At 41.5% G+C, this 19,007-nt stretch overlaps 1 protein-coding gene across 2 annotated transcripts in view; it reads right to left on the bottom strand.

Moving 5' to 3' along the window:
- The window catches only part of PDPK1 (3-phosphoinositide dependent protein kinase 1), a 61,747-nt gene extending 45,686 nt beyond the window's left edge, over positions 1 to 16,061 (bottom strand). For both annotated transcript variants that reach the window (XM_080617170.1, XM_080617168.1), the window contains exons 1-6: positions 15,930 to 16,061; positions 3,853 to 4,122; positions 3,160 to 3,202; positions 2,816 to 2,953; positions 1,903 to 2,047; positions 87 to 184 (exon numbers count right to left, since the gene is read on the bottom strand). In XM_080617170.1, the coding sequence (XP_080473296.1) occupies positions 87 to 184; positions 1,903 to 2,047; positions 2,816 to 2,953; positions 3,160 to 3,202; positions 3,853 to 4,122; positions 15,930 to 15,953 (718 nt within the window). In that variant the 5' untranslated portion in view covers positions 15,954 to 16,061. The remainder of the gene's footprint in view (positions 1 to 86; positions 185 to 1,902; positions 2,048 to 2,815; positions 2,954 to 3,159; positions 3,203 to 3,852; positions 4,123 to 15,929) is intronic.
- Positions 16,062 to 19,007: the final 2,946 nt, after the last annotated feature.

The following is a 19,007-nucleotide window of genomic DNA, read 5'->3' on the forward strand; positions in this document are numbered from 1 at the left end:
GGTTACAGTTTGGTACATACGTACACTTTCAAAGTAACACTTGCTATAGTTGTCCGTGTCACACTATGAAGTAAATAATGGCATACCTTGTCTGCTATCTGCGGATAATACTTTTGCTGTTCCAAAGTCTGTTATTTGAATGTGCATATCTTCATTTAGCAAGATGTTCTCCGGCTTGAGGTCCCTGGAAAAGGCAAATTCTTGTATTTAAAGAGCACACAAATTAAAGTTGCAAAATTGTCTAGTGACTTATATGTACATAATGCTATCATAAACGATGCAGGAATTCTATAAACACTGTTGTGTCAATTTTTCCCTAACTTGGAGTTGTCAACATGCAAACTCCTGATAGGTTATGAAAAGCCCATTCACTAAGGTGGGGTTTGGTTTTTGGGGGTTTTTTGAGAAAGACTTGAAGCTCTTTCAGGATACAAGATTTCCAACATAGGCTTAGTAATACTGACAATCATGCTATAGCAATTTCATTAGCGTTCAGCCTAACACATGGGCTATAGAATCAAAGAGAAACTGGGAATTCTGGAACCTTTTTTAACCCTGAAAAAAAAAATTCTATGCTTTTGGTATTCTCCACATCCAGCCCCCTTAGCTTTTATTAGAAATTACTTCACGGAAAATATTAGGAAAATACTTTGTCCTTTTAAATGTAACTGAAAGAAGTAATACTACTATCAGAATTATAATTAGCCATCTTTTTGCCAATTAGCATCTGCTGTTCCCTTAACTACTGCTTGGGAACCACAGATACAAAAGAATTCTTACCCCAAAAGAAGCTTTGCAGTTCAAATTTCTCACATTTACAGCTTTAAGTTGTTTAACAAACATGAATTACAAAGCACACTTATCCAGACAATGTAATTACATCAAGAACAACTGCAAAGGTCCTGTTAAAAACTTCGCTAAATTTTACCATTTGCCCAGTTACTGCTTCAGCTTTGTGGAAATTGCTCACTGACATACATTCATTTTACTTTTCTTGATGACACGCTGCACACTGACTCACACCAGCAGAATTCTAGTTACTTCTGGTACATAACACCCCAGAAAGAAGAAACGTACTTAAACAAAAAGTCATCTTCTGCTTTACAGCAACTGCTCAATCTTGAAGAAGACAAACTTCTGGTAATCATAGAATCATAGAATAGTTAGGGTTGGAAAGGACCTTGAGATCATCTAGTTCCAACCCCCCTGCAATGGGCAGGGACACCTCACACTAAACCATGGCACCCAAGGCCTCATCCAACCTGGCGTTGAACACCACCAGGGATGGAGCATTCACAACCTCCCTGGGCAACCCATTCCAGTGCCTCACCACCCTCACAGTAAAGAATTTCTTCCTTAGATCCAATCTAAACTTCCCCTGTTTCAGTTTGAACCCGTTACCCCTTGTCCTGTCACTACAGTCCCTAATGAAGAGTCCCTCCCCAGCATCCCTATAGCCCCCCTTCAGTTACTGGAAGGCTGCTATGAGGTCTCCATGCAGCCTTCTCTTCTTCAGGCTGAACAGCCCCAACTTTCTCAGCCTGTCTCCACACGGAAGGTGCTCCAGTCCCGATCATCCTCGTGGCCTCCTCTGGACTTGTTCCAACAGCTCCATGTCCTTTTTATGATGAGGACACCAGAACTGCACACAATGCTCTAAGTGAGGTCTCACGTTTTTCCCCACTAGAATAGTTGGTCAAGTAACAGAGATTATCTCTCCTCTGAAAGTTGTCTTTGTTTAGCTCCCAATGTTACCAACAGTACTAATGTTAATGAAATGCTATTATTCTCTCATTAACTTTCCACAAAATCGGTATTTGCTTTAGACTTCATAAAGAACACTTCCAGAAAAAACCACCTTGTGCATCATCAAATGCACACTGGTTTCAGCTTTGTAATTACCTGTGAATTATTCCTTTCCCATGCAAATACTCCAGAGCTGATACAATTTCAGCAGTATAGAACCTGGTGCAGGTCTCGTCAAATGAGCCAATTTTCCGTATATACTTTAGCAGCTCTCCATTTTTGGCATAGCTAAGCCCAAAATCTGAATGTAAATTAGTTAAGGTCTAACAATAAACCATCCAAAATAGAAGTCCTCACACCTCATTTCAGAGACAAGAACAATACTAAACATACATGAACAAGGGGAGAAGAATTGAAGTCAGTTCATTTGAAACTTTAAATGGCAGCAACCCAAACCACTTTCCTGAATATATGACCAACCTAGGACCCATGTCCCATGTTCTTATCATGGCAAAGACTACTGCGTAAATGGTAAATTCTGTAGTTTTCCAGACAGTGACCTAATAATTCATTTAATCTGTGTATGTAATTGCCCTTAAAGAGAGCTATTTACAGTCATAACAAATATTCAACCCAAGTTTAAAACTGCCCTATCATCTGTAAAGTTCCAGAGCTTTTAAAGTTTGCATTACAAAAGACAGTGCAGGTTCTGTTAGTGCATGGATATGTGTATGCACAGATACACGGCCTATTAAAACTGCTAGCAGCCTCTGTGAAAAACACAACTTACTGACCCCAGCAGTAGACTCGAATAAAACAATAAAAAGCATAGACATCTCCCCTGGCCTGCAAGTCACCGACTCCGCTCTTTGAGGGGGCACACTCCAACCGTTTGCTTAACTTCCATTAAAAGCATGACTGCAAAAATGGTATCGTAAACATGAGGATAATTTAAATACCTGGAGTTATTTTCCTAATTCCTGTTCGACAATGTTTCAAAGAAACCCAAAATGGGGATTTTTTTTCTTTTAAGAAAGCATCACAGCAAGTTTGAAAATCCAAAGGATACACAGCTTTTCATCGTCCTGAAAGGTGAAGTAGAGTTTCACAAAAAAAGGGTGATCCAGGCGGGACATTACATCTCTCTCCCGTGTCACATATGGCACCTTGTTTTCCTTTATGATATGACGTTTCTCTAGAATTTTAACTTAATGAAAAGAAGACAGAGTGCAGTCAGGAGCTGCGGCCCCATGGAGCCACTGGAGTCATCCGTGTGGCTTGGCTGGTTGATTCTTTTTGTTAGATAAAATGATCATAAATCCACTAATTCTGTCCTTTGAACAGGTGTCTTTTAACAGCACTACTTTGATACTGTATTTGCAAACAGTTTATATTGAAGGAGTCAATACTTACTGGCATATTCCCTAGAACTTGACAATTCTCGAGCCAAGACAACCTGTTGCCAGAGGAAAGAAAATTATTGTAACCATTTATTAAAGACATACACTAACGTGGATTTTGATCTGTCAGTAGGTATTTAGGACGTTGATTGCCCAAATTAAGCTATCACAACTGCAAGCAGCAAAATATTTAAGCATATTTCATATTATGCTGGCTTCAGCAAGACATCTGCAGACATTTAGTTTGGCACAACGACATTTTTTTTGCTAGAAGACTCACACATCTGGCTGCGTAAACACCGATTTGCTCTTCTTTTCCCCCCAGAAGAATTGTGAAGACTGTAACATAAGCCACAGTAAACTGCCAAAGCTTCTTAAAGGGGGAAAAGAGCAACAACTGCACTGAAGCATATTTATAAAAATCTAGCTGTCACAGTACTTTTCCTTAACATAAATGGCAAATATTGAGAGATTGAATTTTACCTAAAAATTCAGAAGCAGGAAATGAGACAGAGCTTTCAACTATTTACAGCTTTCTAGGAAAACGTTTTAAAGCAAGGGAAGGAAGATTTCCAATTAGTAGAAGCAAGGAATAAAGTTTCGGGGAAGCAGATAATTTTTAAAGAGAAAAGCTTTTTGAGGAAGATGTATTAAAGCTCATCTTCAAAAAAGATATTTGGCACTTCTTATAAAAAGGTAAAGTTACCGTTGAAAAAGATCCTTCACCCAGAATTTTCCCAAATTTGAAGTCATCCGGTCGTTTCTTTCGAGGTTGTGGAGGCTGCTGTCCTGTATGTTGCTGCAAGGAATTTGAACTCGATCTTGATTCAGCTGCAGTGCCCTCCATGTTAGATCCCTGTCTGCTGCCACAGGTGGAAATGACAGATGGAGTGCTGGAATCTGCTTGGCTCCTCACCATTGATGGGGATGAACAGGAGCATAACACCACACTAGACTGGATTGGAACAGCATCATACTGAAAAGAGAAATTAAACTGTTGTTCCTATACCTTCAAATAAATACCACACAGAGTTGCACTATTTCCAGATGAGCATCATGTGAAGTCCTATTTGAAAGGGTTATCATTAAAATGTATTTAGGAGGGAATGATAATATTTATTTTGGGAATGGCAACTCAATTTTTTACACAACTCTGTTCAGGTCATGCTGTACACATACATACATACAGCCTTAAGCCAAATATCTGAACACTTTAATTCAAGAACGCTTTTTTCCCTAAGCTCAAAAAAATGCTCCCTACCACCAAAGAATCAAGTTTCCCCGTATATTCTCCTACAAATAACATGATCCTTAAGCTTTATTTCCTGATTACAGGCAGAGCCATACGTACAATCTTAGTAAGTAGTAGTTTTTCTGAAAGCAAAAAAATTGTCTCCTTAGGCAATGAACACCTGTATTCACAAGTAACATCAGTTTAGAGATCCCAGTTACAGGGAACAGTAAATAAATGAGTAAAGCATGAAAACTTTAATGGAGACAGAGGATACTTTATTCCATTTCTACTTGGAATCTCACTTTCTCCAATAGTATTTCTCTAACAGAAACTGGGGAAAGACAGGAAGAAAAGAGAACAACATACAAGAGGCAGAGCAGCTGCACTGTTTAATAACCAGCAATATCTAATACTTTTTTTGAAGAATGCTCTGGTCCATGACCTTTTAAAACAAGGGAGATTACACTATGTAAATTATACGTAGGGTCACATAAAGACATCCCAACTCCAAAACAAAGAACCAGATGTAGCCCAGAAAACAGCAAGTACAAAGGAAAGTTAAGATTAAGAACAAGGACAGAGGCAGATGCAATAGATTTGAGGTATCAGTTATCTAAGAAATGACAGAACTGTGCAACTATGTTGTATATAACACTGTATGTTGCACCTGAACATTTACAGAGAAGCTTACTCCTACACTTCCCTTTCCACACTCCCCATTCTTGTTTTAGTAGCTTATGTCCTGTATTTACCTTCTCAGTTTAACTTTCAAAGACCCCAAGAAACACATCTGCAGAGACTATACATGTTTCTACATGTGTCTTCACATACGCCAGAGTACAGGCTAGCTCATCCAGTCTAACCTTATACAGCCACTCTCCTGCAACACTTGGACTGAAGAGTCTGACTCTGACAGATCCAGACTTTTTTAGCGAGACACAAAGTCAATCACTGCAGAATTTTAAAATGTTCCAAACTGCATCTGCAGCTCCCAGAAGCCTGAGGATGCCCCTTCCTGCAACCACCAATACTGCTCAGCTGGCACGCCAGTGAAAACACAGGTCCTCACACAGTCACAACAGACTTATCTATTGTGCGTCATGGATCACCGCTGGCCACCCTGATAACCACTGATGTAACCTTTATAAATCTGCTTTTTAAAACTAGCTTCTAACACCATCTACTTCCCCAGGTACTTAAGGGTACTGGTTCTAATTTGCACCCATATAGAAATTGTTTCTTTCTTAGTGCAACATACTGTGAGTTTGAAAACCTAGTAAGAAAGAGAATAACAGATCTGCTGAAGTAGAATTATAGGATCAACAGACACATAAAAACCTTCATTAAATTATATTCACTAAATCACTAGAAAGAGGCTTCCTTTTCATTTACATACCATGTGAAGCAAGTCCTTATATTGTTCTTTTCCCCTCTCGCCTGCAAACAGTAGACATAAACCTTAAGAGAACTTAAATCAATGTGAGACGCCCACTAGATATCACTACATTTCTCGCTTTATACTTTTCTCGCCCACCTTTGCGTGAAAGGCCAGTCACAGGCAAAGCTCCAGCTATCTAAAAGGAGCTACAGCCTGGGAATATTTTTGGCAATTCAGCACTTTGACATTAGCAATACCACTACAACTTTTCAGGTATCTAAGCACATAATAAGCATCAAACAAATATCACACTGCTCTGAAGCAAGTACAGCCACAACAACTGCATCTCCACTAGCTTCTTCCCACTGCACAATCTGCAATGCTGTTTTGCTGATGCAGCTCTATCAACATCAACAGCAGCAAAAAATACTTGTAGAGACTGGGCCTTCTGAAGCTTCCAGCGTCTTCTGTCCTAACTGACATGACACTGAACTCTGAAGACGACTGAGTATCTTCGCTATTACTGAAACTCTACTAGCAAGATCACATTTCTGTTACAAAGTCATCATGACTAGGGTCCTAACGTATCGCTCGTCTGATAGCACTGTGTCTAACTGTCATTACTGACTCTCTAACTGCATTCAGACATAGGGCAGACAGGGTGAGAAAAGCTCTTCCATCCACTTACCTACAAGGCAAATATTTTTTGGACGCAGACCTTGCTAACTGCAAGTATTATTTACACAAAGCAACATGAGGCTACACCTCAACTGGTACATTTGTTTTGATTATAAACAATGCTGATGAGACCCTATAAGCTAGAACATTAGCATAAGCTTCTCACGAATGTTTTTAATGGAAAACTGGATTACAGGTCTACTCAATGAAATACTGCAAACAGATGTCTATAAAGCATTTGACTTGGCATTACAGGATGTCTGAAATATGGAATACTGTTGAGGAAAGTGAATATAGGACGTATTCTGAGTAACACTGGTTACATTCTTAAACAACTTTCAATTAACAGTCATCCCCAAACAAGGATCTCTTCAGTTCACACCTGGATTGACTCTCAAATCAAAAAGGTTGAAAGAACAATAACTGCATAAATTTAAAGACTGAGGGGAAAAAAAACCCCAAAACCCAAACACCCATACCATTTGTCAAAAAATTCATCTCTTACCTAAAGCAATCTAATAGACAAAAGTGAGGCCTTACTTTTGTTTCTACCAAAACATTACTACAAATTAAAATATGGTCCAAGAACTTAGGCACAATGGCGGGAAACAAGAGGACAAGGACTTAAGTTGGTCCATACCTGGATATACAGAACTAGAAAGCATCACCTAGGAGAAGCAAAGTCGCACTGCCACTAGTACTGTCCCAAGTTCAAGTAGAAAACCAAACAAACCAGTTTCAGGAGAAAAATTAAGACACTGAACTCCTGGAAAAATCATCTAATCCTCTGGCTAGAGTTAGCTTCTGAAATCTGTATTTATTAAATAATCCAACTGGTTTGGCCCTGTGGTATTAGGAAATACAGAGCTCTAAAAATTAGGATCACCTGCAATTCAAGTCCTACTGCATGTACGGATCACGGAGTGGTGAATGTCGTAATTGTTAGACTGAATTATGGTAAGAAGCTCGCAGAGTATCAGGAAGATACAAACAGCAAAGTCTGCTTAAGGAAGTATAAGATGCAGAAAGCAACACAGCAGCACTCTAGGCTGTCTATGACTTAACCTTTTCACTTGCAAATGGAATTTGAGAGGTTTTCAAAACAGGTACTACATAACACGGTATGATACCCTCGCCACCGTCAGAATAGCAAACCACAGTTTCTATGTCTCTGCCAGACATAGCCTTTTGATACAGAAACAGGAAGATCTCCCAAAAATCTGTGAGTGTAAGATTCAATGTCCAACTTAATACATTTGCCTTCAAGTAAAAATATGGAATCCATCTATTTATCTGCACAATTAAGAAAGAATAAAGGCCTTTATTTCACACAGAAAGTAGGTAATTGTTTTCACTGCAAAGGTGTTTCATAGTTTTAGAGATAAAGCTACTACTTATCAATACTGAGATTCTGCTGAAGATAGTTTAAGTTAGAAAGGCTTGGCCTGAGAGGTTTTGTAAAGTGTTTTGATAATGTCACACAAGCCACAAATTCTGAAACTAAATCTATTTTGTCTTGCTTATAATTTAAATATTGACAACCTGGGGTCTCCTAAGGATTTATCTGCAAAATTCTAAGTATAAAAATGAACAGCTAGGCAGTTGTATTTAATATATTCTTTTCATGACACAATGGTGCTTCAGAAAGGTGACAAAAGTGCAGCAACTGCATCTGGCACACACCTTGTATCTGAAAAAAGCATAAGAAAGGGCAATTAACATAGATTATGCTTGTCTTTCCCATGGTCTCGTCCCCCCTCATATGCCACAATGAAAACGACCTTCTCCAGGTTCTCCAACGTGAATTCATGACAGGCTCCACTTCAAAGGCTAGAGTGCAACACATCCTGGAGGGTCCAGCATGTTTCAAAAGAAAAAAGCAACCCATCAGGTCAGATACTAAGATGAGCCTAAATATATGTCCTCGAACTATTCCTCACAGTGCCTAAAAAGAGCATGCAGACAAAACCAGGGTAGTTCAGCTACAAGAAATGTTAAGATATGAAGAAACACTGATTCAGAATCACAACATCCAACCAAAACCCTCATCTTCCAGTGCACAGAGCACAGGAAGCACAGGTGGCACTTCCACTTATACACCAATCCCATCTAGGTAGGACTGCTTTGCAGGAAGCGTCATGATTATGATGTGATCCCTATCAATATTCAGATTTTCATACACTCTGCTACACCAGAGTGACTGCCATGAATGAAGACAATTCAGAATACCAATAGATGGTGTGCTTTCAGAAACTGCAGTAAACATCAGTTCTCATACTTTATATGCTCTTGTCTATTTATGCTCTGGACTTCTGTCTAAAAATGGACTTTCAGACTTTCTAAGTGACCAACTGCATCCTCTTTCTATTAACCAATTGCACATATGTGTGTGTGTATAGAGAGAAACAACATACTGAATAATTCATGAAACTCCACCTGGAAATGGAAATGTCAGTTTCCATTCATATACACTCAGAAGCTTGACAGATAATTTAAAGTATTAATACACCTATTTGTCAACATTACTATTAAATAAATTAAAACATTTGCCTAAAGAGAAAATCCATTCACATGGATTAAAAAGTGTCACTGGATGCTGTCACTGCCTAACATTACAACATAAAATCATGCCTGTAATGGACAGGACAAAATGCAGACTAAAGCAAGTGTCAAGAGTACTTCTGAATGCACTACACAAGTAGTAAACTGTTCACACACCTAACAGCTAACTTTGACACTCGAAATACATACAGCCATATAAAAAAAACAACCAAAACCCAAGCCTGAATGCAATTGGGAGATATTTAAAACCACGTACTCTGTGTGCACTTTCAGCTTGATGAAGATCACTTATCTTCCCCAGTCAAGGAGTACCACTAGACTGGAAAAGGAAAAACAGACCTGGAAGTGTGCTTTCAGATTCTGAAATCTGAGGAAAAGGATAGAAGGGATTTGAAGAACCACACTCAACATTCATTTATTGAAAAGAAGCAATATATTAAATATATATAGAGAGAGTACCAAATACTAAATTGGCAAATACCTAGTCTTCTCTGGGATGGAAACATTAAGTCATGCTTCAGTGACTTATCTCTGTGCAGCAAAGAGTGCAAAAGGTGCCATAAAAAAAGCCCCTAGTAAAACAGAATCTGAGCAAAAGGGGTGATCTCAAGGCATTTTTAAAAAATTAGGGTTTAGGTACAACACAAAGCAGTGAACAAGCTGATTAATCTTCAACATATCACAAGAAGTAAAATTTATATTGAAATGATGAAACTTGTTTGACTTTTGAGGCAGGTAATTAAAATGTCTAACAGAAAAATCTTAACTAACAAAACCAACTGGCATCTCTAAGAACAAACACTCCTCTCCAAAGAACCAAGTGAGGTAGGTTACAAAGATGCTGAAGATATTTTCCTGGGACAACAGGATGTTCTTTTCTACAGAGGAGTCCTTTGAAGATCATAGTAAGCCATTTTCTTCAAACTGCTGTAAACAAACCCTACTCTCCAAGTATCAGTTATTTGTAGATGTTTTAAAAAAATAAATCATGAACATAAAACATCAATCTTTTGTAGCACAGTCATTTATGTTTCTGTTCTGTAGAGCTGCACCAGCACTCTTTCAAACCTCATCAAGTGGTAGGCAAAGATTACTGTAGAAAACTTAAGATCTAGCTCATAACCCAGCAAATTGCCCGTCAACTCCACATCTTGAAGAAACTGACCATTACAGTCAGCAAAAGAGCCTGAAGCCAAACAATCTGTCAAAATCGATATTTTGATCCAGGTTCATAAATGCTTAATGATTACTACATTTAAAAGAGCAGACTGACATCTATCATTTCAATTGCAAAAGCTATTTTAACACAACTTTGTTTTGCAGAAGAATCTGAAGTCACATTTATCTGGAGTAAAATTTTTTTGATCTCAGAAGTTGCCACATGAAAAAAATCTGTCGCTTAATAGACCATTTTATGAATCCAGCATGCAAATTTCAAAAGTGCTCAGCTGTATAAAAGGAGGATTTTTGCTGTTTAAACAGGCTGCCACGCAGCTGATTAAAGAAGCCTAGGCTCTGACCCACCAGAACAACTATGCTCGCCTTCAGGCACAGCATCATTTGAAACCTCTCAAATGCTGGAAGATTTTGCATTCACTGTGAGGCAAACAAAAAAAAAAAAAAAATCAACCACCCTCCTTTAATTATTTTGATAGAAATTACCATAATTTAAAAGAATAGACAACTTCTTTAAAAGTAATGTCCTGGTAATACATTTTAACATTTAAGGTTGTGTTAGTGGAAGGGAAAAGCTTGGAGCAGATAGTTCTTCAAAGATACTGTAATATCTAAACTGGCTGGGACCTTTGCAATAGTAGGAAATAGAAGCATGAAAATGTTTCAAGTTGCTGTAGCCTGCTTGATATATTAACAGCCCTAATAAGATTTAAAGAAAAAAACCCACAGTAATATGAAGCTAATATTGAAAATACTTTTAATAAATCATCATAAGATACAGGTACTATTTCAGAGGAAATGTATGTAAAGCCCTGGCTAAGCCTGACATATTGCCATGCTCTAATAACCTATACAAACCTTTCCTTTGTATTATTGTAAAGCACAAGCAGGTTGTTAAAACAGACTCTAGTACCTAGTTGGCTGTTGTTTGCCTCATATTTGAAATCAATTTTGAAACATACTAGTCCTATCTTCAAAATATAATCAAAAATATTAACTTTGATAAAAAAATCAAAATTAATTGATTTTTCTTCTTAAGCTTTCTGGACATACATCCTCACAAAATTCACGGTATACAAAGAAGTGTTTTAAAGTTTGGGAAGAGACATTACATTGTTCATATGATCTCAAAACACCAGGAACAAAGCTGAGCTCTGACACTACCTCCTTCACTACCTACTGAACTTTACTACCTTACTTTTTTTACTTACTTTTTACTGAACTTTACTACCTTACTTTTTGCAGTAAATCAGTAACACAGTTTATCTGTGAGTAATGGTGAAATCAGATTTGAGTTGTTTGTGTTTTTTCTGATACAATAGGCTCAAGGATTTGGAAGCATAAAGAACACCTCTGTGCTGTTAAACTGTCTCGACTCTTCACTTAAGGAATACAGGTATTTTATCCACAAGACTGATTTTGGACCTACGGAAATAAATTTCCAACGTACAGAGCAGCATTGATCCAAAATTTCAGTTAATGTGAATACCTTTTTCTAAATTAACAACCTCACACATATGGTGGTATTTTCTGTCACTCATTTCCAGGATTCTAATTCCAAATTCACGCAGGAGTTAAAGCTAATTAAAGGTTTCCTAAGAACCTGCATATCAGCCAGTGTCCTCTAACGTCCTCTGCTGCTAAGCAAAGCACTCAAGTTCCAAGCACCTTCAGAGGCAGAGACTATGCAAGGCCTCCTTCCATCAGCCCCCAACCCCCACAAACACCCCCTGAGCCTCAAAACAGATCAGAAACAGGAAACCACAAAAATCTCTAAGAACCTAAAGTCAGCCTGTAGCCCAAATAGCTGTATCTGTAAACAAGCCATTGAGAATTCATTTCACAAAACAGATCTAGGCCAGCTCATCAGAAAATAAAAGCCATCTGCAATCACAATATAATAGATCAAACTCTACACCACCGAGTTACCTCACGAAGCACACCAATATTAAGAAGTGTTGCACAGAATGGATGGAGGCTCATGTTAACAAACACAAAAGGACTTCCTATACTAACTCTTGTTGGCAATTCTAGGAAGCAGAGAACTGCTTTGGGTGAACAGCATAAAAGCAGCCACACAGAGGTGGCAGTAGATGGGGCGTACAAAGGTGGGACAGCACAGGCAAGAACTGTACATTGAATTCCTGTAGGATTACTAAAGAACTGAACATAAGTTTTAATATTTTCTTTTCAGGAAAATGTGCTAAGGAAGTTAATCCTTGCAATTTTTCACTATAAAGAATTATAGAGCATTTGCCAGGTGACATATTTACAGCTTACCTTTTAAGCCAGAAAGCTAGTCTCAACTTCAATCTTTAGTCACAAAACAAGCCAGCTGTTTTCTACAGCACAGTTGAGTAGAATCCATCAGGTGTGAAAAATAAGGTTCTAGAGCAAAGAGTGAACTTTGTGCACATTGTGTTCAGCCCTTTCAAACACTTCAGTTAGACCTTACTAACTTTCAACAAGCTCACCTGCAAATAAGATGTCAGAAAGGGAAGTGGGGAGAAAATAAAATCAGCTCCTTCCCCTTTTGCTTCTCTGCTACATATACACAATCTAACTTGGCCACCTGCAATAAAAGTTTTCCCACTTGAAATACCAGAAACAGTAATTCCTTGGTTTGGTACCAATTCTTCAGGAAGCTCCACTAGAAGGAACTTGGAGAAGGATTTTCTCTCTCAAACACAGTGTTTTCTCTAGTAAGTTTTTATCTTTCTATACTAAAAAGTAATTTCTCGTTTGCATATTTCCTGATGCAATAAATGTGCTAGTTCTACAGCAATCCACACAGCTTTTCTAGCAAAACAAAACCCAAACAAGTTTAGGGTTAAAAACCAGGAATTACTAAAATATTTCACATCCTCAGAGATCAAACCTATTTTTACTACTTTGCCAGTGTATTACTTTTCTCATTCTAACCAAGTGATTATGTCCCTGGTTTCATGCTTTCTGCACTAGAATTCCTGCAAGTACTTCAGTAGTCAGCATCCCTTTTCGAAATGTTTCCTGCAATGCTGTCTTCCAACTGATCTACTTTAGGGAAGTGAAATGAGCCCAGGTCTGCAGAATGTCCCACAATGTCCAGCTACAGCAATCTACTTGCAGAGTTTCAAGAGCTATATGAAACAGACATTACTTCTAGCACCGGAAGTAACAGAGCAATAACCCAAAGAATAACTTGCCTTAAAAAACCCCAACCTACCCCCACTGTAGATTCATTGTTTAGTTGAACATTACTGTTACATCCAGACTATTCTCTGGATTATCTCCTTTCCACTAGCTACCAGGACTTCCTATGTTAGAAACATGAATGCATGTAAAATCGCTCCTCCTAAACTGATACCATTTCTTCACCTTTGAGCACCTTCTCAGTGCCTGGATTTTTTTGCTATTTTCTATTCCTGCAGCCTGCTTTGGCTAGAGATTCACAGAAATCTTATCCCATGAGTGGTAAGACTAGTCACAGCCTTATGCCAAAAAAACCCAGAAGAAGAGAGAGTATTAAGTAGACAGATATGTAGGGAACACCTCTCAAGCCTGTCTGAAAGTTTTATACCTATGAATAACTACAAGCAGAACCCTTACGATAGCCCAGTCTAACTCTTAGCATAGACGTAGAACACAGTTCTTTGAAAAGCGCAGTTTCTATTAGTTCCACAGAGAAAAAAAAAGAAGCTAGCAGTTTTGTTCAGACATATTCATGACTATACCGTAATTTTTATCAAAACAGAAACACTGGTGAAATCTAATAATCACAAGAGCAGCTAAACCTTCTAGCAAAGATGTTGCTGAAAATGCCCATCCACACGAGACCCAACATGCTTATAATGAAGCCATTAACAGCAAATAACTGAGACCACGCTGACACCTGCAAATAAAGCAGCACTAAAGTTGTTCCCTTTTTAAAAGTACAATTTTTCCCTTTGGACCACGCCTTCAGAAAATAGCAGAATGTTTCAGGAATTGTTCCCACATATGCAAACACAAAAAAAAAAAACCAACCTGTTTTGGCAGAGGAATGCAGGAATATTCCTTTCAAAGCTGTGCTCTATATTCTCCCCTCGCCCTGCAGTGTTTTGCATTTATAGTAGAATGATCATAGAACTCACTGATGTAATTAATAATCCCAACACACAGGCATTAACAGTAACTTGCTCAGAACATCAGAAATACTGGCTTTCCCATATTTGATATCATCTCAACTACAAAAAGGTTGGCTGCATCAGTCCACCTCTATGTGCTACTGCAAGTCAGTACACTCACCTCATCACAGAAATATTAAACAGGATCGAAGAGAGGGAATTCAAAATAAGTTACGCTAATAAAACATTTTAGCTTTAACAAAACCGATTGTCACCTTCGTTCCTTGTTCATTCTCTCTCTGTACATTTCTCTCACAGACAGGGAACAAAGGTGCACATAGAAAAGGAACAGAACTTCAAGCATTTTGGAGAGGCAACAATCGAGGACAGAAGCACAAAGTGAAGCATAGTCCCTGTTTAAAAGAGTCCCAAGTAAACACAAGTCATCTCTGATGTTGAGAAGCAGTCATGTGGGGCTCTAACAAGTGGCAAGACAGGCAAACTAATTCCTTTAACAATCAAACATTGCTTTATTTCATAATCCTCAATGCAGTATTCTGTGTTCTCCCCAGTAGGGCTATTCCATGGAATCATTCTCATCTTCAGTCAACAAATATGATTCTGTGTAACACCCTGATGAAACAAGCACTGAACATGAAGAGAACACACTGGAACAGGGCATCAACACAGCTATGCCAGTCTCCACGGAGAAGAACCTCCTCAGCCAATTCCAACCGACTGAAAAGTTTTAAGTGCTGCACAGTGGAGCTTGGCAGCTTGCAACTGACAGCAAGAATACGAGACCCAAAAGCACAGCAGCATGCACACATGGATGAGAAACGGATCACTGTGAGTTAGTTACACCGGTATCAATGAAAGTTGGCAGTTATTTTTGTGAAAAACCCACATTCTTTTCATAAGGGAATTTCTACACTAAGCTGTATAATCTACAATGTAAACTACGATTTACTACTACTATTTACTGAAAAAGATTTACTATTACCAATTCGGTGTATCGGCTACAGCTCCGTCCTACATTAGTCAGTGCTCACAAAGAGTCAGTTCTGGCCTGTCAGACTCGCGTAAACAACCGTGCTCGAAACGGTCCTGTTGCGACCCTCACGATCTTCCTCACGCGTTTGTTTCCACTACGAAGGAACTCGAGTAACGGGGTGGCTCCTCCCGGAAACAACGCCGGCTCTCCGGTGGAGGACGGCCCGGCAAAGCCACGCCAACGCCCGGCACCCGGAACCGAGGACGAAGCAACGCCAGAGGCCGCGGGGCGGCTGCTGCAGCCTCGGCCCCAGCCCCGCTGCCTCCCGCGGACGGGCCGGGCGTGCTGCTCTCACCTCGGGGCCGTGCCGGCGCCTTGGGCGGAACCAGGGCCTTCCCGCGAGGCTCGCGGAGACCCAGGACGCGGGGGAGGGGCGGGTAGAACGAGGACCGGGAGCACCGGCGCCGAGGCTGGCCCCGCGGCGGGCAGCGCTAGCCCGGCCGCCCCGCTTGTCCGAGCGGTCTGCGAAACCCCGCCGTGCCCCCGCCGCCCAGCAGCGTGTATGGATCGGGCGGCCACCGCCGAGCGGGCCGGCCCCGGCGTCCACGGCCTACTTCTCCGCCCAGCGCCCCGCGGCCGGCAGCAGCCGCCGCACCGACCCCGCGCCCGCACTCACCAGGGGGCTGCTGGTGCTGGCCATGGGCCCGCCGGCCGGCGCGGCCGCGCTCCCCTCGCGCCTCAGGACCCCGGCGCACGGCCGCCAAGCGCGAGCCAATGGGGCGCCCGCATCCCCCGCCCGTGACGTCACCCACAACAATGCCCCGCTCCCCCCCGCGCCGCCGCGGGCAGGACTTCCGCTCTGCGCGGCCTCTCATTGGCGGCGCCGCCCGCCATTCACGTGCGCGCCCGGACGGGACGTTCCCCGCCAGCCTCAGCGCGCCCCGCCCTACCGAGCCTGCGCGGTCGCGGCGGTGACGCTGCGGCCCCGGTGCCGTCGGGCGCGGCGCGGGTGAGGGCGGAAGTGGCCGCGCGGCCTCCCCAGCCACCACCGCGCGCTCACATCCGGGTTCATTCTACGACGCGAGGGCGCGCTGGGAGTGACGACGTGGTGACGTCACAGAGCGGGGGGGCAGCCGGGGCGGTGCTCGTGGGGGCCGCGGGGTCGCTGGAGCTTGGGATGCGTTGGCAGCGCCGTTCGTCGCGCACGTTCGCTCCGGAGCTGCCCGCTTGTGGCGGGAAATGCGCGTTCCGTGTGTGCGCTGAGCAGGAGCTCGCCCGTCCTGGCGCGGTGTTAGCACCAGGCGATCCTTGCGGGCGCTGAGCCCTTGCCCCAGCGGTGCGGCCTGCCGGGGGTGCACGGTTACGTGCGCGTCTTTTCAGGGGTCGGCCGGGCCGGTGCTGACCACCCTGCGGCCACGGCTGCGCTGGCGGGGCGGGCCAGGCCTTTGGCGCACAGCGCCCTGCAGCAGCGAGGTTGGGTTTGCCGGAGGGTGACTGAGCTGTAGGGGTTTGCTCGGGAGGCCGGTGCAGGAAGGACCACCCAGGGCACTGCCCTGCAGCGCAATCCGCAAGGCAGATTCACCGTCAGCTGGGCTGGGGGCGCAGGCAACCGCAGTGTCCTGGAGTTGAGCTGCTTTCCATAGGCATATTTCTGCTATAGCCAGCCTGAATCAACTTTCCTGTGCGAGTTTCTCATCTTCAGCAGACAAGTAGAACTACTGATCAGAATCTCAAAATAGGTTATCGGGGGAGGTGTTTTTAAGTATACCTCTGCTTGTGTTCAGACTGTATCCCAATTCTTTCTCATAGGCAATGTTTTCTTCCCCAGATTCTTTCCAACTGATTTGCATTTTCCTGAAGGCATTATGCCTAGACTTGGATATACTGTTCAACTGCAGCCTCATTTGTTACAAGTAGAATGAAATAAGTACTTGCTACCATTTCCGAATTACCTGTCTCATTATGAGCTATAATAGTATTTGTCTGCAATAACATTTCACTATTAACTCATTATTTATATCATGGTTCACTGCAGCTTTCACATCCTGTTTCAATGTGTTGCTACAATCCTTCCCAGAACAAATCTTGTATGTGCATACTTTCATCACCAAAATTACTGAATCAGACCAAGATTGCGTCAGGATAGACTCCTGGAGCACTACTTGAAGTGCCATATCAGTTAATGGGGAACTGTTAATGATTAGACTCTAATGCATTTTCAGACAGTGTAATCATTCATTCATAAATCCAGGTGGTATCATTTAGGCCAGCTGGTGTCCTTACTATTCCTTTAAAATTGTATACAAAATCTCACCAAAGTATATAGGACCTACTTCTTCATCATCATCAGCAGCTAAACTCTCATGTCAATGACAGAAGTGGATGAATCGCTTTTTAATCCTCTAGATTGTTAAAAAAAATATTTTTTAGTAACTTCTTCCAGAATCCTTTTAAAGGCAGAAGTTCGGCTGATTGAGTTCGTGGTTTGAGCCATTTTGCCTACATTTAAAGATGACACTATTTCAGAGTTCTCTAGATTTCTTTTTCTGCATGACTTCTCAGAAATAACTTTCAGCATTGCAGAGGCTGGTTTATGATACAAGGAAGAACTCCTTTCCTAGAGGAAGTACGTGTCGTCTTGGGTAAGAGTATTGAGAGGTGAACTGCACCTCCCCTGCACTGCTGAGTGATTGCAGTGGTGTTTTTTTAAGTATCTTTGCTATCCACCTAGTGAGAGACATTTAATTACCAAGCTGAGGGAAAACATGGTATTAATGTAATGGATTAGTGTGGAGCACCGAGACCATGTGCTGTGCTTCCTGGGCAGGGGCAGTGCAGCAGGCACAGTGCCCACATGGGCACCGCAGCGAATATGCATTTCTGAATGTAAAAGTATGTCACAAAGAAGTCTTTGCTTAGTGAGCTGTCTACATTGATGCTTCAGTTCTTTTCTTTAGTGCTTTATTTAGACTTGCCTATGGCTTACAACTTTGGCAGCATTTGGCAGCCAGTGTTGATAGTACAAAAGACAGCCTATTACTTGCCTTTACACTCTAATGACTGTTACTTCTGCCCTCTGGCACTGCCTATATCAGGCTACATGTGAATCAGTGTGGCTCAAAAATCCATATTGTGTTGGGCCTGCAGTACCATATAAATATACTACTTCTAGACAAAGGCAAATGTGGCATAATACTGGGCTGTTGTAAATGCATGTGATATCAGAGCTGATGCTGTCACAGCAGATTCTGTGCTGCACTCCAGTATGCACTGAAAATAGGAAGTGTGTTGATTAAATCAATCTGTTCACTAGCCCTAAAGTGATAAGATTTGACACTGGGGTTTGGGATTTTGTCAATTAACTTGGCTCCATGAGCAGCAAGGAAGAAGCAATCCAAGTGCTGTAGTTTTGTGTTGCAACTTAATCCTTGGCTTGCATGTTGTTAAAAACAAACAACCCCTCTGTGTGTTCATTCCCTTTCCTAGCATTAAAAATAACATCCTCCCCTCCTCTCCAGTTACAATCAGCGGTACATAAATATGCATGTCATCAAATGGTATGGTTCTTGCTTTAGAACTGATGGTTTAGATCTGTGCACTTGATTAGTGCTTCTGTCTTCAGAACTGCTGCGCCTTAAGCAGGAACAGATCTGCAGATTAGATTAAATTACTGAAGATTAAACAGACTATTTTTAATTTCTGGTGCTTTTACTGGCAAGATGAGTGAACATGTGGATGGCTGTGAAAAAGCATA

Source organism: Psittacula echo, assembly GCF_963264785.1.
Source record: "Psittacula echo genome assembly, chromosome: 5".
Taxonomy (NCBI): Eukaryota; Metazoa; Chordata; class Aves; order Psittaciformes; family Psittacidae; genus Psittacula; species Psittacula echo.